General features: G+C 42.8%; 1 protein-coding gene across 4 annotated transcripts in view; it reads right to left on the bottom strand.

The window, feature by feature from the left end:
* LOC127935744 (H-2 class I histocompatibility antigen, Q9 alpha chain) overlaps positions 1-22849 on the bottom strand; it is a 273397-nt gene that overhangs the window by 220993 nt on the left and 29555 nt on the right. The window contains exons 4-8 of one of the 4 annotated variants that reach the window (XM_052533884.1): positions 12109-12378; positions 11775-11873; positions 11656-11673; positions 11392-11445; positions 8171-11306 (exon numbers count right to left, since the gene is read on the bottom strand). The exons of the other annotated variants lie outside the window; for them this stretch is intronic. Of the exons in view, the coding sequence (XP_052389844.1) occupies positions 11402-11445; positions 11656-11673; positions 11775-11873; positions 12109-12378 (431 nt within the window). The 3' untranslated portion in view covers positions 8171-11306; positions 11392-11401. Of the gene's footprint in view, positions 1-8170; positions 11307-11391; positions 11446-11655; positions 11674-11774; positions 11874-12108; positions 12379-22849 lie in introns of those variants that run through there. 4 annotated transcript variants of the gene reach the window in all.

The following is a 22849-nucleotide window of genomic DNA, read 5'->3' as shown; positions in this document are numbered from 1 at the left end:
TGTTACATTATGGCCCCGTATAAACAGTTTTTGTAAAAAATAGGCTAACGATTGCCTCATAACCACTCGTCTCTCTGTCGCATTACCGTACAGACAGGAGGAGAAGCTCGCAGGCAATTAACTTAATATGGCATACTGGCGTTACATTTTAAAATACTATACAAAATAATTAATCAGAATACTTACTCCTGCTCACTCACGCCAAAGAACTCCCCGCTCAAGCTTGCCGTCTCTGCAAGATTAACGAGGGGAGTTTGCACGCACAGCTACTAGAAGATTTACATCTGTCAGACAGGTTGCTGACGTCATCAAGCTTCGTTTGAGTCTGCGCGTCAGAAACGGAAGTGCTAAAAAACGTGTGATCACAAAGGCACTGAGATTTCTAAGAGCATGTCACAAACTGTTACCAGTGGTTAACAGCACTCTGTTCCCACTACACAGTGACAGAGCACAGCAGAAATTGAACTACTCTACACTTCACAGGTCACACACACAGTAGAACAAAGTGCAGACAAAAAAGGCAAAGAGCCCTACTCCAGAGGAATTGCAGGGGATTTTATAGTCCAGGCCTCTTTCTCTGGTCCAACCACCAACGGTTTCTCATTAAATCCAAGACCATTCCTAGAGGAGAAGCAGACAACAGGAACAACAACAAAAACCTCACAACCATAACACTATATTTACCTTTGGAAAGCACCATGGTGTAATATTACTAACTGGGTTGGGTGTGGTGAAATCCAAATCTTACATTCCATATTCCCTAGGTCTGTTTTCCCCATTCCATCCAAATCCATGACCCTGAAACTTGGAATACTTTGGAGCTGCGCCATAAACTATACAACCAATGATGACTTCATAAATGCTCATATATGTCAGTTAGTGAGTGTTTATCTGCATCCCATTCATATCGGACCACAGCTCTCAATAGATTAATAATTTGTTGCATTTGGTTTCTAAGTGTTTTATGTGTGTTTTCCATGTATACTTACTATCAAACCTCAAACCCAGGACCTTAAATGAATTTACTTTCTCCAATGGCTGCTGATATAATGTTAGATTTCCTTCTTGAAACTTGCGTTTGTTTGTGAACATAATGTAACAGGATTTGCTGGTTGATATCATCCCATTCTCACTCCAAAGGCGTCAAAAACCGAAGCATGGTCAAGCTCCCAAAGCGTCAATATTGTGACGCCAAATGTGCCTCTCTGCGTCGAAATATCGACGCACTACTGACCGCACGCAATACACTACGACCTTCATTGCTTTAGGTGGGAAAGTTTTGGCGTGAGAATTTCGATGCGAGGACATGAGATGTTTATCGCTCTGAAATCACGTTCAAGAAGTCTCATTCAGCACACATCGCAATACTTTCTATCGATTCCACAATTTGGGTGAGTAGTTGTAAATACGCTCTTTTACAGCCTTTTATAAAATGTATTCTGTCTTCTTTATTAATCAGATTAGCGCCATATGTTTAATCACTGTATTATATCTGTCATCCGTGGCTGTATTTGAGTTTCATTGTGTTTAAATAAATGAACACAGCTACTAATTAGTGTGATTTAACTCTATCGGTCACGTGACATGCGATATATCTTCGATCTGTTTTATATTAATTTCAGGTTCAATGATGTAAATTGTATTTGTAGTAAAATCATGGTAATCACCACACTTAAAATAGCAATAAATGAAATGTGAAGTTAAAACACAGTAAACGGGACATTTACCATGTTTTTACCACAGTAACTGTAGTTTTACTATGGTATATTAATAATCAATACAACAATATAATGATCACCAAACAAATGTTTGTATCACTGTAATGTTATTGTTTTTATGTGCTTTTATATGACAGATATCACATTAATCATATGTTCTGTACCATGCTTTTAATACCTTTTAATGTAAATCCAAAAAAAAAAAAAAGTATTTTTCCATCTTGCAGTTCATTTATATCAGTTTATATCTAAATATTTTGCAGTCCCCATGCTCAAACACTGACTGTCTCGCCGCAAACAGTGCCTCGAGCAGCATTTGATCGAGCTGTAACGCCAAACGTTCCCTCAGACACTCTGCGCAATCCAGCTTTCAGAATTCGAGGGGCAATTCAAGGGTCCTGCACAGACGACCCGTTTATGTCAGCTCGCACAGCCGGCGGTTTTTCGCTAGCAACAGAGCCCAATGTTTAATCTGTTGACCTAATTCCTGCCGTGGACACGTTTCAGGATTATACACAACAAGACGCAACGGCTCTTATGCATACACTTCCCCTGTGCACGAACGCCGCAGGCTTTTCGTGCCCGGACATTTTAACGTGTATGACAGCATTGCAGGAAGCGGAAATTTTGAGACCGCTAGTATTGTTTCGGGCCGCGTGGGAAAGCTTGCCCAACATTTGTCAATAGGTGTTACGCACAATTTGTCATGGATACACCATTCAGTTTAGAAGAGGCCCGCCTCCTTTCTGCAGAATTCTTTCCACGGTGGTGAAACCAATGGAAATAGCGGTGCTGCGACAGGAGATGTCAACTCTGCTGAGCAAAGGGGCTAAAGAAGAAATACACCCCTCTCAGATGGAGGCAGGGTTTTACAGCCGTTATTTTGTGGTACCAAAAAAAGATGGCAGATTGCGAACCATTCTGGATTTACGCCATCTGAATCTTGCACTCAGGCCGAGCAAATTCAAGATGTTGACGATAAAGATATATATTTTGTCTCAGATTCAACCAAAGACTGGTGTGTCTCGATCGATCTGAAGGATGCATTCTTTCATATTCAGATCATCAAGAGACACAGGAAGTTCCTCAGATTCACTTTAGAGGGGAAAGCGTATCAGTACCGTGTTCTTCCCTTTGGCTTAGCTCTGGCTCCCCGTACTTTCTCAAAATGCATGGACGCAGCTTTGGCCGTGTTGCGGCTCCAGGGCGTTCGTGTTTTGAACTACTTAGACGATTGGCTGGTGTTAGCGCAATCGCAGACTCAAGCACACTCTCATCGGGATCTTGTGCTGAATCATTTAAACAGCCTGGGCTTACGCACAATTTTCCAGAAAAGTGTTTTAATTCCCTCTCAATGGATAACCTTTCTGGGAATAGAATTGGACTCTCGCGCGATGACAGCAAAGCTTTCTCTCCTGTGCGCTCAGTCGATTGCGTCATGCGTGCGGCGCTTCAAAGCGGGTTGCACAGTGACAGCGAGATTGTGCCTCAGACTTTTAGGTCTAATGGCAGCGGCATTCCCCGTAATTCATCTGGGATTACTTCACATGCGCCCTTTTCAGTGGTGGACGAAAAGATGAAATATTTCACCCCGTTGTCTTCCGCATCGGACGATTTCTGTGACACGGAGGTGTGTGATGTTGTTAAAACTATCGATGTCAACCAAATTTCTCCTAACCGGGGTTCGGCTGGGGATTTGTGCCTTCCGAGAGACTGTCATGATGAATGCATCTTTGACTGGTTGGGGAGCTGTTTGTCAAGGGCGCCCAGCCCACGGAGTGTGGACAGCGGCACAACGCAGTTGGCTCATTAACAGGTTGGAATTACTGGCGGTTTTTCTGGTGCTCCAGTATTTCTCGAATCTGCTGATCGGCCGTCATGTGCTGCTCAGATCAGACAACACAGCAGTTGTGTCATACCTGAATCATCAGGGAGGATTATGCTCTCGCCCCCTGTGCAGGCTGGTGCAGTTCTTCTTTGGTATCAGAACAAATTTCTGTCGATCTGAGCTGTTCATGTCCCAGGACGTTTGAACTTCAGAGCGGATTTGCTATCCAGACAGGCTCTGGAACAAGGGGAATGGAGATTACACCCCCAAACGGTGAATCTCTTGTGGCAGATTTTCGGAGAAGCGAGAGTGGATTTATTCGCATCGAACACGACTACGCATTGCCCGCTATGGTTCTCCCTATGCCCCACATCGCCCCTGGGCTTGGATGCGTTAGCTCACAGTTGGCCCAGGAACAGTTTGTATGCTTTTCCCTTGATTCGTTTGATCCCAGTGGTATTATCCAGAATACGGCTGGACAGAGTGGAACAGTTGCTGTTGGTGGCTCCGCGATGGCACACGCAGCCGTGGTTTGCGGACCTGATCAGTTTGTTAGCGGGCTCTCCATGGGAGATTCCCCTCAGACAGGATTGATCACAAGCACAGGGACTGATTTGGCACCCGAGGCCAGATCTATGGAAACTGTGGGCGTGGCCTCTGAGCGGAGTGAGTTAGTATGTCCCGGTCTTTCGGTTGAAACCACTGAGACTATACTGAATTCTAAAGCAGATTCTACAAGACGCTTATATGCTTTCAAGTGGAGCCTGTTTACAGCCTGGTGTGAAAATCGTAATGAGGATCCAGTTTACTGCCCAGTGGCTTCAGTGCTGGAGTTCCTTCAGGACCGTTTTTCGGATGGAGTGACCACGAATATATAGACATCCACTGGTTTCTCGTTTCATACATGGTGTGTGATGGCTGAGGCCCTTCCGCCCCATGCAAGTTCCTTCATGGGATTTATCCATTGTGTTGCAGGGTTTATCAGGGCATCCGTTTGAGCCCTTGGAATTTGTACCGGATAAAATCCTGACTCTGAAGACATTTTTTCTTATGGCTTTATCCTCCCTCAAGAGAGTTGGGGATTTACAGGCTCTCTCTGTCTTGCCCTCGTGCATGGAATTTGCACCGGGCTCTGTGAAGGTTTTGTTGCGACCGAGGCCTAATTATGTTCCTAAGGTCGCATCTAATCCCTTTCACTTTCAGCAAGTGGTCCTGGAGGCTGTATCCCCTGCTGAGGCGGGGTCAGGAGATCTAAGTCTTTGCCCTGTGAGAGCTTTAAAGACTTATGTGGATCGTACAGCCCCATGGCGTGCGTCTGACCAGCTGTTTGTCTGTTTTGGACATAAAAATAAAGGCCATGCGGTTACAAAACAGCTTATGTCCCATTGGCTGGTGTAGGCAATATCTTTAGCCCATGAGGCGCAGGGACTCGCTTCGCCCTTAGGAGTTAAAGCTCATTCCACGAAAGCAGTGGCTTCTTCTCGAGCTTTTCTCAGTGGATCTTCTATGGATGATATCTGTGCTGCGGCAGGTTGGTCCTCACCGAGCACTTTTATCAAGTCTTACAGTCTGGATGTGAGGATGGCTCCTGGCTCCCGGGTTCTCTCCGATTGAGCAGATGCTTCCTTGGATCCCAGCTATCAGGTACGTCAGGCGTTATGGTATAGCATTCCCATAGCAGGTGACGTCACCGCAGCATCGAAGTGACCTATGAAAGGGAACATATCGGTTACGTATGTAACCATGGTTCCCTGAATAGGGAACGAGATGCTGCAGTCCTGGCCGTGCCATACCTTGATAGCATTCTTCTTCTTCAGTCATGAAATCTGAGCGAAATGGCGCGCAGCACTCAGGTATATGATGCGTGCGCATGCGTAAGGGTGGTGCCATGCGCTATTTGGCCAATAGGATTGGCGGGATGGTAAAGGGCTTCAGACATTCGTCACACCAGGGGGTGTTCCCAAAGCAGGTGACGTCACCGCAGCATCTCGTTCCCTATTCAGGGAACCATGGTTACATACATAACCGAGATATTCTCCATCATGCACAAGGACTCACCTCTTTAACTCTTTACCCCCCCACACACAGAAATGGTCCCTGGATCAGTGATTAGATTTTGCTTAGGTTTGCTTAGATTAGATTTGATTTTTGCAGAAGATGTAACTTTGTTTTAATTATAAGCTCATAATGAATACATTACAGAACCAGTGGTGAAAACAATAGTTACAAATATTATTTTTTGTATTAATAAAGCATTGTGTTATCTTTTTCAAGCTTCATACAGTAAACTTTACTTGGTGTCTTCCTAATGCTTTTATCATTAAAAAAAGCATCAGTTCTCATCAGGAGTTTTAGTAAAGGACATATTAATACACAGTCATCCCCTTGTTCCAGTCATGAAGTGAATTCATGATGTTATTTTCAAAGGTAGCAGGGGTTTGTTTTCCTTAACACTTTCTCTGTCATCCATTGTTCAGACAATCAGTGTTTATTTGATGCTGTGCTGATAGAGTTTTATAGATGATATTGCACACTTGATTTGCATGTCTTCATGGTGTTATTTTGTGAGTTTGAAACATTTACATTGTGTTGTATAACATTTTGGTCAATTTAATTTTTAAGAAAATTGATCTTTTTCCAGTGTTGTCTGACATTCTGTATTTATTTAGTTTTTTTTAATAAAAGCATTTTCATTTGCTTACTGAAAATAGTTGACGTTTACAACATAACTTCCTTTTTATTCTTTATGAATGCAAAAACGAGCTTGGTTAGCAATTTGGGCACACTGTCTTTAAATGAGTTTGACATATCAATAAATAATGGAAGATCCTTACAAAAATATGCATGTTCAATATTCTTTATGTATTTATTTGTTCATTCATTCATTCATTCATTCATTCTTTCTGTTTTTATTCCAAGAGTTCAAATGGCAGAGAATGGTAAATCACAGAAACACAAACATGAACAATTTTAACTTTAAAAAACAAAGTAATTTACTGTGTACTTTGTCTTATATTTAATGAGAGGAATCTATCTGTTAGATGGGATACAACTGTGACTGCTGGGCATGTGCACATCAATATTGCCCAATTAGGTCAAGCTGAACGGAGGAAGGTGTAGACACTAATAAAACAGAATCTAATAAGTAGCAAATTTAATCAATTGTTTACCGAATCTATCCCTTCAGCCGAAAAACGAAAGGCATCTGTCATAAATGGATAAGGAAGTGTGACACCGCTGCTCAGCTTTGATGTCACTGGCAGTGAATTTTCAGGACAGTCTGTGGTTGGACTATCTTTTAACCCATATTAAACAGCGCATCATGTTAAAAAGTATGTTTTGCTGCTATCATCACATTAGTAATATATTAAGCCAACAATGAAGTGTTGCTATCTTGATAAAAATTACATCTTTAGCGAGATCCTAACCCTAACACTAAGCATAACTTAAAGGAACTACAAAGAAACAGCGCCTAGTTGCCTTTCCATAGATAGAACGACAGAGGCTTGTGGGAAATGTAGTTTAAAACTTTTTATTAACGAAACAAAATAAATTATTTATTTTAAGTAAAACTGGATATCTAAATATGTTCATTGTGCAAACCTCTATGATATATTTGAGAGGCAGGCTGAAATGTGGTATTTTACAGTGAGCAATATTTAAAATGCCTTTATGCCAGCTTTCCATTTATTTCTGAAAACTGAGCTCAACATTATTTTATCAGCATAGCATAAGTAATAATCCTGCCCATTTTCTCTTTGATTCGTTAATTGGACTCTGATTTACAGCCATTTGAAATGTACAGTTTTGGGCTCTTCCGGGGGGTAGCAGGGCAGTAAAACCTACATATATGTATTCTCCTCATCATGGACAACAAACTGAGCTGAGTCACATTTATATCTGACAGTTTTCACAGTCCACCGTTTTCTATTCTTACATCATGGCTATTGTGAGGCCATCTGATAAAACATGGAAAAATTTGAAAGAAATTATTTAATAATGAAAATAATAGATTATTTCTTTGATTTTTGAAGTAAATGGCAATAAATATAATGGATGAACTTGCAACAACTTGCCTTTATCTATTCCCCACTGTAAAGCAGTAATCAAGGACAATTTATACACATTGTGATACTTCACTATTACACAAGGACAAATTCATGCAGTGCTAAGAATACTAATATATTTATATATAAACTAATTAGCAAAAATCAGTGTAAAAATGTCCTCCTCACCCCTGTATCTTGCTCCTCATGTGATGGACAATGTGCATGCTCTTGGTTTTAATGCAGTTCAAGATCCACATTAATCATTCCTGCTACATTCTCAGTTATCCCTCAAGTGTTTGTAACAATAAAGCCCATGACACCATCTTGTAATGCAAAATAATTAATCGCAACTCCCTTTATTTCACAAAAAAAATTGCATATTTGTTACTAAAATATACAAAATAACATTCTGGTGTACTGATGTGGCAGATGTTATTAATCCGATCAAAAATGTTTATGTCTTAAGTAAAAAATAATCCCAATAATTAATATGTAGTTTTTCCAAGTCTAAAATAAACACATATGAGCCTACCTATTAAAATTATGTATTTACCAAGAATCTTCAGAACACAATATTCACCAATTTCATTTTATTGAAGCATAGACTATAAAGTTGATAAAGTAGCATCAAGACAAATAAGATTCAAGGAAAATAATTATCATCAAAAATACATTAACCTCATATATTAATCAGTTCACACAGATGAGTGATGAAATGTCCTTAAAAGTCACACAGTCCCATCTAGTCAACTGTGATACGGATCATGTGATACACATAAGACATGTGATACTGTTTCAGAAAATAATGATTCTCATCATCACATCTATACTGGTTTCATCTCCCCATCATGATCTTCTTCTCTCGTGTCTGGAAACAGTTTGTGGTTGATATCCAGCACTGATGTGGTGTAGCGTTTTCTCAGCCAGAGGATCTCATGTCCTATTGCTCTCATAGGTCCTATTCATGCACTCTACAGAGTGTTAGAGATTATTATCAGTATCATTAATTCAAATTAATTATCTTTACTTGGATGTAAAAAAGTTATATATATGTAAGACGCTCTATAAAAATATTTTTTTGACTTTAGGTTTTCTGTTTTATTTATTGATAAAACTGTCATTTTTACTTTCAATCCTATACCTAAATACTTAATTTGCAAGCTTGGTTTAAGGTCATCTCAGGAGCTCTGCCTCCGTTTCTAAGCGCTGTCCTCTAAAATGTATTTAAACTACAATGATTCACTGACTTTTGATGGCTGCAGCACCACACAGCAAGTTCTCAATAAAGAATCCTGCTGAAGATAACAAGTTACAAGTTCTTGGTGCATAAAGAAGATCTGTAAAGTTGCAAAGTTGCAAAGACTAAAGTCTCAAATCCAAAGAGATATTTTTTATAAAAGTTAAGACTCGTCCATGCCCCCCTAAAACGGCTTCTTCTAACACACCCCCACATATATATGTCACTATGTGGGAATAGTTGCATAATGCTGCCCAAATGTTCACGCAAAGAAAGAAGGTGCACCTTTTATTCTCGTTGTAGTATTGTTGTTGCCGCCCCCGCCATGTCATATAGACGCTGTGTGTTTCACTGTGAAAGTGAAACTAGAGGACTTTGTTTGGCCTTACAAAAGAAGACACGACTAGAAATCATGTTTATATCACGTTTATAATAGGTTTTATGTTTATGTCTCGCCACCCCGGCCAGACAAGGCATCAAAATATGTTAAGAGACGTAACATTTCAGTCCTGCTTGATGTATTTGGCCAATCATAATGCACTGGATAGCTGGCCAATCAGAGCACACCTCACTTTTCAGACCGATGAGCTTTGTAAAAAAATTTGTTACATAAATTTATCTAACAATTCTGTTAAAGTTTTAGGGCCGGGACTTTAACGAGTTAATTGAGATTAATTAATTACACAAAAATAACGCGTTAACTAAGATTAATTAATTACAAAAAAAAAATCCCGCATTTTTAATAACTTATTTTTGTCACGTTCAGCGTTGCAGGAATGAGGCGAGAGAACCAAATGTAGGTATGAAGTTTATTTAATAAGGGTAATCCAATCGGGTAAACAAGCCAAGCAGGGTCAAAACCAGAATATCCAAAACCAGACATAAACAGGACACCAAGGCAAGGCAAGGCAAGGCAAGGCAAGGGTTGACGGACATGTAACGCTCTGACATCAAACAAGGACTCCGTGACAAAGACAGAAACAACCCAGGTATTTAAAGACAGGTGCAAACGATGTAAGTGGAAACAGCTGAAAACAATGAACAGTGACGATAAGGGGAAGTGAGACCTCTAGTGGACACCCAGGGATACACAGACCAGACACTGTGACAATTTTTGCACCGCGGAACGTTTCTCACTGGATGAGTTTCGGCGGACCGATTATACTGGAGCACCAACTAGCGTTCGCATATCACCGCAGCACATCGAGCCTCAAGTATCACCTCAACGCAAAACATATAGCAGCTAGCGTGGACTTTACACTTTATGTTGAACTATGTATTATTTTGTTGGTGCAACAGTTTATGTTGAACTCTTTATTGTTTTGGCCAAGGTTATTGAGAGTTGGACTTAGTATGTTATGGCCTCTGAAGCAACAGAGAGATGTTTTCTAATAGTCAGTGTTTCCAATGTTCTGAATGTAATTGACAGTATTGTGTTTTACTTAAAAAAAAACACTTTACAGAAGGTTCCAGCACCTATAAGCTTCCTGAATTTCTGAAATGTACTATTTCTAAATTGTTTCTAATATGCTATTGCTACACTTCATGGCAAAAATTGCACTGGTCTGCTAGACTTGGTTGAACAAAGATAAACAATATTTTGTTGCTTAAGCTTATGTATTCAGTCATTATTCAATGGTATACTATAAATTATATGCGATTAAAATGCGATTAATTTCGATTAATTAATTACAAAGCCTCTAATTAATCCGATTTTTTTTTTTACGAGTCCCGGCCCTATAAAGTATAAATTGTAAAATCTAAACTTGCAATTCCAAAGGTTACTTAACAGATTCTGATGAAATATGGATACTGTTTTGCCAACAGAAAGACAGACATTCACCACCTGCCCCTTTCTGTGAAGTTTATTTATTTTAAAGAATCAAATTAAGATTACAATGTATTAAAGGCAATTAATATATACAAATATTTAAATAATTTAGATTTAGTAACCTCAAACAAGGAAAATATATATAGTTTACTGTACTGTACAGAGGTTATATTAAGATTTGCAGGAGATAGTTTTCCATGACTTGTTACCCTCTGAATTATTTAATATTTAATATTTCCCACATAAATAGTCTTTCTAGAAACATCTCATACACAAGAGATGACTGCTATACTATACTATGACAGACTGTACACACATTCAAAAGTGTCTCTTTTTTCACAATCAATACTGATGTGTGATGAAACAAAAACTTTGCAGATGTGATTAATGAAGAACCATGATATAAATTAAAGTAAAAGTCGTGGCATTTGCTAACTATGGTATGGAATTGGTGCTCTGCATTAAACGCATCCAAGTGCACACACACAGCATTGAGAAGTGAACACACCGTGAACACACACCCGGAGCAGTGGGCAGCCATATATCCAGCGCCGGGGTTTGTATGTGTGTTTGTGTGTTGTAAACAAGATGGACAGCAGGGTAATCATCTCTTTTACTTCATCTATTGCACTCATCTGGTCTCCTAAAATGCCAAAATATATTATATTTAATTGATTTCACATGACTGAAACATTTGCATTAATGAATAATAATAATAATACACTTACATCTCTATGTTTATGTATCTGAACGAGCTGAGCCATTTGGACCGTCATCAGATGCTAGAACAGAAAACACAAATTACAATATCATGACAGTACAGCTACATCACAACTGCACAAGTCTCTTTTATTAGATCTGTTTAAAGAAAATACTGTAGAGCTATGCATATATTTCAGCATACTCTTTGATTTTACATAGGAATATAAACATATTACTATTAACCATTTGTTATTAATAAATATATCAGATGGAGATTATAAAAAACTTACCATTGACAGGTTTAAAGCCTGAAAAACAGAAATCCACAAAGATGAATTATTAGCAAACAAATGTGTAAAACATACAGTGTGGTCAACAGTGATGATAATAATATCTGAGTTTCTCTCACCTTTCTTTTTCTGATAGACCGTATATCCAGCAACAGCAGTGACAATCAACAGGAAGACACCAACAACAGCAGCAAGAATGAAGCCGATGGGGACAGAAGCTGAAGAGTCAGATCAGGTGAAAACATCTGGTTATTAAAGACTCCGATAATCTTAGAAACTGGTTTCAGATTTCAGCAGATACAAAAACAGCATTTATTACTGTGATATCTGCAGTACATTAGTGCAGTCTAATCAGAGACTGGCAATAGCAAATTATTTCCATCAACATTTTTAAGGTCCAAGATCTACTCAAGACAATCACTCTTACAATATTGAATCCATAAATCTTACTACCTTTCAAAATGCTTCTGAAGGTTTCACCCTGATGCTCCACCACACAGCTGAACTGGTTCTTCTTCAGCTCCTCAGGTGAAACTTTGATGGTGCTCGTCCTCTGAAAGGTCCCGTCCTCATTGGGAAGAAGTTCAGCAAGATACACATCCTCATGATGCTCTTGTCCATTTTTCTGCCAGGAGATTGTTACTCCACTGGGGTAAAAACCTGTAGCATGACATTTGACTGAAGACGAGGAAGACTTCTGCAGCAGAGACACCTGAGGAGCGACTGAGACAGAGAGAGAGAGAGAGAGAGAGACTTTTGACTCAAAACTTTTATTACAATAAAATTAACAACCATTAACTATATCTTCACAGTAAATCCATTCTAAAATATTAACAAACTTAAAGGGATAGTTCACCCAAATAGCAAAATTATGTTATTAATAACTCACCCTCATGTTGTTTCAAACCCGTAAGACCTCCGTTTATCTTTGGAACACAGTTTAAGATATTTTAGATTTAGTCTGAGCACTCTCAGTCCCTCCATTGAAGCTGTGTGTACGGTCTACTGTCCATGTCCAGAAAGGTAAGAAAAACATCATCAACAAACCAATATCCCGGAGTAATTCATGTACTCAAATAGTACACTGACTGAACTGCTGTGAAGAGAGAACTGAAGATGAACACCGAGCCAGATTACGAACAAAAGACTGACTCGTTCTCGAGTCAAGAACCGTTCCTATCAGAAGTGTCCGATTCGAGAACCGAGGAGCTGATGATAATGCGCATGTGTGATTCAGTGTGAAGCAGACTGACATACAGAGTGTCTGAACTGAACTGATTCTTTTGGTGATTGATTCTGAACTGATTCTGTGCTAGTGTTATGAGCGCGGGTAAACCGAAGGCTTGAATCAAGGGCAATCATCGCAAATTATGTCATTACGTCGAGCGCAAAAGAACCGGTGAACCGTTTTCTTCAACTGATTTATTGAATCGAACGGTCTGAAAGAACTGGTTTGCGGAAAAGAACCAAACTTCCCTTCACTACTGGTGATCCGAAAACCGATGTAACCGGTTCTTGACTCGTGAATGAGTCAATCTTTTGTTCATTATCTGGTTCAGCTCAGTGTTCATCTTCAGTTCTCTCTTCACAGCAGTTCAGTCAGTGTATTATTTGAATAAATTAATTACTGCGGGATATTGGTTTGTTTGAACTCAGAGGGAGTGTCAGCAACATTAAAAAAGTTAACAGCTTAAGAAATTTGTGGATTAATGCATATTGGAGACGCGAACTGTTTAAAATGGTTCAGTTCGATTTGGTGAACTGGTTATCTACTTATTTGTATTTTTTATATATATTTTTTTTTTTGTATTTTTTTTATTCTTTTATTATGTGTTTTATGTTCTGTCGCTGTCATTCTGTTGTACTGCGGAGCTTCTGTCACGAAAACAAATTCCTTGTATGTGTAAACATACCTGGCAATAAAGCTTATTCTGATTCTGATTCTGATTCTGATTCTGATTCTGATTCTGGTTCAAAAAGATCCGGTTACATTGAATGATTCGTTCATGAACCGGATATCAAAAACTGCTTTGTTTTGAACTCTCTATCACAACAGACATGGAAGAGAAGACAATGCTGAATAAAGTCTTAGTTGTTGCTATTTTTGGACCAAAATGTATTTTCGATGCTTCAAAAAATTCTAACTGACCTTCTGATGTCACATGGACTACTTTGATGATGTTTTTCTTACCTTTCTGGACATGGACAGTAGACCGTACACACAGCTTCAATGGAGGGACTGAGAGCTATCGGACTAAATCTAAAATATCTTAAACTGTGTTCCAAAGATAAACGGAGGTCTTACTGGTTTGAAATAACATGAGGGTGAGTTAATAATGACATCATTTTGCTATTTGGGTGAACTATCCCTTTAAAGCGTCATGGCAGACCATTGAAGTCGACTAGTCGGTTCGGCTGCATTTTCTGTACTCTGGTTGACAGTTGAGAGAGTAGAGTTACCATGACGATTGCAGCGCATCCTCAGACAACAAAGAGCACTGTTAAGGAAACAACTAATTCTTGTCTCTCTCTCTCATTTAATGTCAAGGTTAGTTAAATTAATTAAATGTCATACCAAACTGTAATTTACATGTTTTAATGTTCAAGCAATTTGTTATTATATATTTTATTAATAGTTTTAAGACACTTACAGTATGTCATAGAAAAGTACTCATGTATCACTTACCTGAAATATTAACTTGAGTTGTTTTCTTAAGATACTTACCGGAATTCAGGCCAGTTGTAAGAATTAGGGCATTTCTGTACATTCAGGTTGCTATCATTTATTTATTGTCTATTTGATCTATACAGTGTGTATTATAGTCAGATGATGATCTGATGTATTGATCATAAATGGAGCTTTACAGAGAGTCTCTAACACTACAACCAAGTCCCCAGGGGGAACACAGGACCTTACTGGATGCCTCAGACTCAGCGCACCATGGAGGAAACGTGTCACTAGGAAGGTGTCTGCCCACTGACTGGCCACCGAGGGGGACATGGTAGGCTACAATGGCCTCCACGTAAAACTTTTAATGTGGAGTGGGTTAACCCTGCAGAGAACCAGGCTTGTGAAAACTCCATAACTGTACCAACTGGGCAGCTAGCTGGGTCAAGCTGGCAGTCTCTGCACCATGGGGTGAAAAGTTTCCACCTCATGACGTACAGTTTCCTTGTTGAGGGCGCTGGATTGGAGGATGGTCTCAACAATCTTGGTTGAGAAACGTCTCCGGTTACTATCGTAACCTCGGTTCCCTGAGAGGCGGGAACGAGACATTACGTCAGCTAAGACGTATATGGGAACTCTTCCCTTCTCCACTTTCACTGAAATCTTATTGGCTAACGCCAGCTGGGGACAGCTGGCCAATTGACGCGAAGCATGCAAATACTGGCGGGTAAGCGTGCAGTATAAAATGCATGGGCGCGAAAATTACGTCAGAATCACGACTGAACGCTAGCACAGCTGATCAAACAGCGACCACGGCGGCTAACGTAATGTCTCGTTCCCGCCTCTCAGGGAACCGAGGTTACGATAGTAACCGGAGACGTTCCCTCTCGAGGCGGTAACTCAACATTACGTCAGCTAAGACGTATATGGGAACTGTATAAAATCCCGCCGTGAGAGCAGTGAAGATAAGCCCTGAACGGAGTCAATCACGCTCACACAAGCAGTACAGTTCTAGCCAATGGCCGTGTCGCTAAGAGTGCTTGCATCTGATAGGCGGAACTAGGCCAATGAGACATCTGCTCCGACCCTAACAAAATATGCATAACTTCAAGCAATATATCGAAATCTGCACTAACCAGGGCAGACACAAAGCAATAAGCACTCAAGCATGAGAGTTAAACAGAGTCGACGGCGTTTGCGGTGACTGCTGCATAAACCATTTAAACCATAACACAGAGTTAGCAGCCATGGTAACTACTGTATAGCTGGTTATAACAGCTTTAATGAATAAAACTTAACTCACCGAAAAACATGTGACGCTACAGAGGGTACATCCAGCTTGTAAAACCTGGCGATTGTGTTCTGGGAAGACCAGCCAGCAGCAAAACATAAATACTGGACAGACATACCTCTAGACCAGGCCCATCAGGAAGCATTTATAATGTCCTCGCAGAATGAGCTCTGATGTTGAGGGGGTAATCCTTCCCCTGGCATTTGATTGCGTCCACGATCCAGTGAGAAAGTCTCTGTTAGAAACAGCACGTCCCTTATTACATCCACCAAGCACACGAACAGCTGGTCCGACTGACGAAAGGCGGCCGAGCAATTCATATACATCCGTAAAACCCTAACAGGGTCCCGGCGCTCTGAGTATCAGCGTCGCGCGAGGCTGACGGCTCAACAGATAAGGCGGGCAGGGAAACAAAACGGTGTATTGAGTGACTTCGAAACGAAACCCGGTCTCGGCCGGAGAGTGATCATTACAGTCGCCAGGCCCGAAACCAATGCAATATCGTTCACCAAACACTCACGAAATTCTCCAAGGCACTTCGCTGAGGCGAGAGCAAGAGGCAAGGCAGTCTTCAGGGAAGCTCCTTAACCGCAATCGAAGCTAATGGCTCGAACGGTAATAAGAGATAGAGCCCTCAAAACTAGAGCGAAATCCCACGGCGGCACGGAGGGCGGCCATGAAGTACACAATCTACTTGCTCCCCTGAGAAAACTGAATACCAGAGCGTGCTTACCGATCGTTTACCCGTAACCGGGGAACGAAAGCGGCAATAGCGGTCACATACACCTTCAGCGTGGATGGTTTCAAACTCCCGCTATCCAACTGTGCTGTAGAAAGCGCAAAACATCCGACACGGAACAGGTCCCCGGGTCAATATAAATGTTCTCGCACCATTTTGTGAAAACTCACCACTTCTGCGCGTAGCAGCGAATGTTTGATGATGCTCGCGTCTCAGTAAGTGTGTTTAGCACTCGTCAGTGCAGAGTGTCCCGCTCATTAGGGTCCCCGCAGCGGCCACACATGAAGGTTCCACAGCTCGGGGCTGGGGTGCTATATTGTGCCATTCGCCTGAGACAGCAGGTCCTGCTTGAGGGGGATTCGCCATGGGGGAGCCATCAGTAACTCTCTCAGGTCCGCGAACCAGGGCTGATTCGGCCAGTTCGGGGCCACGAGTATAACTGATGCTTTCTCCTCACTGATTTTGCACAACACAGGCAGAATCTTCACAGGAGGGAATGTGTAAGCCTGGCTTCCGGCCAGCGCGATGTCAGAGCATCTCCCAGCAGGGGGGGAGTGAGATAGCAAACGTGTTCTCGCTCGTGGCAAACAATCCACTTCCTCCCTCCCAAATCATTAGATCTGATCTTGGGTGAAGCCAACATCTCCTTAAGGAATCCCGTTCCTCAAAAGCATGCTCACTCCACGGTTCAAAGTACCGGGGATGTGCGACGCTCCTATGGAGATTAAGTGTCGGTCCGCCCACAACAGGAAACTCGCTGCCTGTTTGAATAGAGCTCTGGAGCGCACGCCGCCCTGGCGATTTATGTACGAGACCACAGACGTGTTGTCGGTTTGAATCAGTACATGTTTCCGCTCCAATCTCGACCGAAAGGCTTGCAGGGATATTAGGACACCACTTCCATTATTCCAAACGGTTTTGTGTCACCTTCTCTGTGACTCCGACCACAGGCCCAGACGCACTGCTCCCCGGCCTAGATCGCGTTCGCAGAGAAAAGAACTCCTGGGCTGAACATATCCGGGCTGTTCCACGGTCTCAGAGTGCTGACGCAACTGTGAATGACCGTAAGTGCTTGTGGACCGAAGACCACGCCCTCGGCGGAACTCGAGTTACAGCCAAAACTGTAGCGGCCGCAATGTAGCAGACCCAGATGGCACACTGAAGAAGCCGCCGCCATCAGTCCCAGAAGCCTCCGAAATTCCCTCAGTGCAAACGACCTGCCCAGTCAGAAACAGCGCAGAGTCGATGAAATGCTCTAGAGAGAGATGGGCTCGCATCGCCATCGAGTCCAAACATATTCCCAGATATGTTACAGTCCGACTCGTAAAAACACGCTCTTCTGCATATTCACACGCAGTCCCAGCGTATCCAAACGGCGAAGCATTGTTTCCACGTGACTGATAGCACATCTCTTGAGTGGGCTAAAATCAGCCAATCGTCCATATAATTAAACATGCGCATTCCGCTCGATCTGAGGGGAAACTTCGCTCTATCGCTCTCTCTCGAGCAGACTGAGAACTTCCTGTCGCAGAACAGGACGGTTTTGGGGCAAAGTCAGTGACGGGACCACGCCATTGAAGCGGGGAGGTCTGCGTTTGAATTGGAGAGAATATCCGTCGTGAATTATTCCCAGTATCCACGGTGAAACGCCCGGGATAGCCCTCTTACCGTCCATGAGATGACACGGCGGACGCGTTACGTCTACAGCCACTGATGGCTTGTTTTATTAGGGCCCCGCCCCCGCGAGGCTGGAAGCACTGGCGGGAGGGCGGGCGCGTCGCTAAATGGTGTGACACTCTTGCGCCATCATGAGGCCATTATAATCATGGACTGTGGCTCTGCGCTGTTTGAGACAGGGCGAGTGACACAACGTTGGGTGCAAGAATTTGTATATATGCTTCTTTAGTACAATTTTTACTCACAAAAACATCATTTAAACACATATAGCAATCGTCACCCATAGTGATGTGGGGGACATGATGCATGTGTCTTTGTGGTGTTGGCACTCTCGCTCCTTCGCGAGGCCATTATAATAATAGGTTGTGGCTCTGCACTGTTCTGAGACAGGGCGAGTGACACAGAGATGAGTGTAAGAGGAAGTAAAGCTCTTTAGTTGATTGTAACATGCTTTTATTGTGGAACTCACACAAACAGCATTCAAACAGACATAGCAATCGTCGCCCGAAGAAACATGGGGGACATGATGCATCTGAACATTGAGGGTGACACCGTGTTCATGTGGTGTTGGCACTCTCGCGAGGCCAGTATAATCATGGGTTGTGGCTCTGCACTGTTCTGAGACAGGGCGAGTGACACAGTGATGAGTGTAAGAGGCAGTAAAGTTCTTTCGCTGATTGTATACCTGTTTTTATTGTGGAACTAACACAAACAGCATTCAAACAGACATAGCAATCGTCACCCGAAGAAACATGGGGGACATGATGCATTTGAACATTGAGGGTGACACCGTGTTTATGTGGTGTTGGCACTCTCGCGAGGCCAGTATACTCATGGGTTGTGGCTCTGCACTGTTCTGAGACAGGGCGAGTGACACAGAGATGAGCGTAAGAGGAAGTAAAGCTCTTTAGTTGATTGTAACATGCTTTTATTGTGGAACTCACACAAACAGCATTCAAACAGACATAGCAATCGTCGCCCGAAGGAAATGGGGGACATGATGCATATGAACATGGCGCTTGGGGGCGGGGCCTCCCGCTCACTCACTCTTTCACCGTCAGGGAGACGGCTCGTATGGCGCGCTGGCTCTCTCGCGGCGCGGGGTCCTCAACTGACCCTGACGTTACCTTCCAGGCTCTTACCACTGCTGGTTTCGGCAGAAACGAGCGTCCGGTTCAGAGCGGGGTGCCACTGCGGGTTATTTTAGCTGGTTTCAGAGCCTGGCCCGGTGCTTAAGAATCTCGCAGAAGAAGACTGGGGTGAGCGACGGGGTATCACGTGGCTCATACTTTGGCGCGCTTTCTGCGTCTCTGAGAATAGCTCCATGACGTCACCAAAGAGGCCGGAGGGAGCAACTGGAACGTTTAGGAGCGGCCTACGGTCCGCGTCTTTCAGGACAGCTAGGGAAGCCATAGGTGCCTGTAAAGATGACCATGAGCTCCGTGAAACAACTGAGCAGAGCGCTTAATAGCAATCAGCGCGAGATCAGTTGCCGCGATCCTGATGACGTCAGCGCTACTGTGCCGCCGTTTGCCTGAAACACCTTGAGTATTGCCCTGGTAAAGAGCAGAAGCTGCACTTGCTCTTTCTAGACTGTGGTCCGGACCAAAAGCAGAGGGAGACGAGCACAGGTGTGTGGTAACAGTCTCCTAGACGGGGGGGGGGAGGGTTTCCGTCCCGTCCACGTGCGTGATATGGCCTTCGTAGCAGAGTGGGTGCGCGCCGATTGGGGTGCAGCCCACGATTTCACCACGAGCTCTTGCATGCCTAAATGCCATCTGGTAGCAGCTCGACTGGAGGAGCCACGAGTCTAGTTACCCATCACAGGCTCGTCATGTGCGTTGCAAGCGAGACTCAGCTCCGAGACGACCTTTCCGAAGACCCTGACGAGCTTCTCCTGGAGGTCTCAGGGCCCTCTTGGTCGGGGCGGTACCACTGAGAGGCCCAAACCTTTTTCGACGTCGAAGCGACATGGAGTCGTTTTCCTCGCCAGCTCCGAAGAGGACGAAGTTCGCGGAAGCTATAGTCCACCACGCCGACGTCAAACTCGTCTTCGGGCGGGGGAGGGCCCACCAGCGGCTCGCTGGCGGCAGTGGGCCTCATTCCCGCCGTCCTCCGAGCCACTCTGGCTCTGACGGCGCGCACTGGCAGCTCGGTACACTGGGCGCAAGTGTTGTCCGTGTGAGAATCCCAAGCAGGTCACACAGAACTGTTGAAGGTCCGAATCTAGCATTAGCAGCCATCGGATGCGGAGAGGAAAAACAGGGTGAGTAGTCCTCTATTGCAACTTCCACGATGACTTAGATAAGACTTCTAGCGTGAAGAAAGAGATTCTGACGTAATTTTCGCGCCCATGCATTTTATACTGCACGCTTACCCGCCAGTATTTGCATGCTTCGCGTCAATTGGCCAGCTGTCCCCAGCTGGCGTTAGCCAATAAGATTTCAGTGAAAGTGGAGAAGGGAAGAGTTCCCATATACGTCTTAGCTGACGTAATGTTGAGTTACCGCCTCGAGAGGGAACTGGATGCTATGAGCTTGGCCCACTCAGGGGCCACACCCACAGTTTTCTCAACTGTGGGCGGGGGTGAATTATCAGTAGATATCTCCTGACTGGAGTTTCCCATGGAAAGCCATTGAGGAGTGAGATCAGATCTAAGAACCATAATTGGCCTGGCCAGAATGGGTCCACTAATAACAGCTGAACCCTGTCCTGGTGTACTCTCACCAGAACTCCTGGGAACAGAGCAATCGGTGGAAAAACATACAGACAAAGCCTCTGCCAAGTCTCCACCATATCGTCCATTCTCAGAGGAGCTAGATGAACTAGAGAAAACCAGAGGGGACATTGCAATGTCTCCTGAGTCAGAAAGAGGTCCACCTGAGCTTGGCCAAGCATTCTCCATATTTGCTTTACCACCTCGGGGTGAAGCATCCATTCCCCGGGCCGAGGCCCCAGTCTCAGCAGGATGTCTGCTCCCACATTGAGATGTCCAGGAATGTGTACTTCTCTGAGTGACAGGAGTTTACAGTATTGTTCAAAATAATAGCAGTACAATGTGACTAACCAGAATAATCAAGGTTTTTCGTATATTTTTTTATTGCTACGTGGCAAACAAGTTAATAGTAGGTTCAGTAGATTGTCAGAAAACAAACAAGACCCAGCATTCATGATATGCACGCTCTTAAGGCTGTGCAGTTGGGCAATTAGTTGAATTAGTTGAAAGGGGTGTGTTCAAAAAAATAGCAGTGTGGCATTCAATCACTGAGGTCATCAATTTTGTGAAGATACAGGTGTGAATCAGGTGGTCCCTATTTAAGGATGAAGCCAACACTTGTTGAACATGCATTTGAAAGCTGAGGAAAATGGGTCGTTCAAGACATTGTTCAGAAGAACAGCGTACTTTGATTAAAAAGTTGATTAGAGAGGGGAAAACCTATAAAGAGGTGCAAAAAATGATAGGCTGTTCAGCTAAAATGATCTCCAATGCCTTAAAATGGAGAGCAAAACCAGAGAGACGTGGAAGAAAACGGAAGACAACCATCAAAATGGATAGAAGAATAACCAGAATGGCAAAGGCTCAGCCAATGATCACCTCCAGGATGATCAAAGACAGTCTGGAGTTACCTGTAAGTACTGTGACAGTTAGAAGACGTCTGTGTGAAGCTAATCTATTTTCAAGAATCCCCCGCAAAGTCCCTCTGTTAAAAAAAAAGGCATGTGCAGAAGAGGTTACAATTTGCCAAAGAACACATCAACTGGCCTAAAGAGAAATGGAGGAACATTTTGTGGACTGATGAAAGTAAAATTGTTCTTTTTGGGTCACAGGATTGCTAAATCCCAGAAAAAAAAAATGTTTGTACAAAATAGTTTTGAGTTTGTACAGTCAAAGGTAGACACTGCTATTTTTTTGAACACACCCCTTTCAACTAATTGCCCAATTGCACAGCCTTAAGAGCGTGCATATCATGAATGCTGGGTCTTGTTTGTTTTCTGACAATCTACTGAACCTACTGGTAACTTGTTTGCCACGTAGCAATAAAAAATATACTAAAAACCTTGATTATTCTGGTTAGTCACATTGTACTGCTATTATTTTGAACAATACTGTATACTGGGACAACATAAGGATCTGGTGCGCCAGCTTGATATTTCGAAGTGTATTCCACCTCTGGGAAAAATCCCTTGGTCCTGAGCCACCACTGTAGAGGCCTCATGTACAGCAGGCCAAAGGGTATCACGTTGGACGCAGCTGCCATCAGATCCAGCAATCTCTGAAATTGCTTTACAGTGAATAACTGGCCTTCTCTGACTCTCTTGACTGATGTGAGGATTGACTAGATATAACCAGGGGACAGATGTGCCTGCATCGTGGTCGAATCCCACACCACACCCTAAATAAGTGGTCCTCTGTAATGGCGACAGCACCCTTTTCTTGGCATTCAGTCTCAAACCTACCTCCCCCATGTGGGCAAGAACATCATCTCGTATCAAACTGCCATCTGCTCTGATTGAGCTAAAATCTACGGAAGTTCTAAGCGGCCATGCATTATAATTTTTTTCCTTTTTGTTTTCTCATTATAACGACTTAATTTTCTCGTTATCTCGACATAACGAAGTTCGTTTTCTCGTTATAACAACTTATTTTTCTCATTATCTCGACATAACGAAAGTTTGTTTTCTCGTTATAACGACATGACAGTTTTACTGTTGCTATAGTAATGAACTCAACTTTGACAGGCATCTGATGGACAACCATGCAGGTGCTCTTACTGTAGCCTATATTTCAGCAAATTTTGCTTCGCCAAGGTAATATCGT

Source organism: Carassius gibelio, chromosome A19, assembly GCF_023724105.1.
Source record: "Carassius gibelio isolate Cgi1373 ecotype wild population from Czech Republic chromosome A19, carGib1.2-hapl.c, whole genome shotgun sequence".
Lineage (NCBI taxonomy): Eukaryota > Metazoa > Chordata > Actinopteri > Cypriniformes > Cyprinidae > Carassius > Carassius gibelio.
The sequence above is the reverse complement of the archived record's forward strand: the minus strand, read 5'-3'. Positions and strand labels throughout refer to the sequence as shown.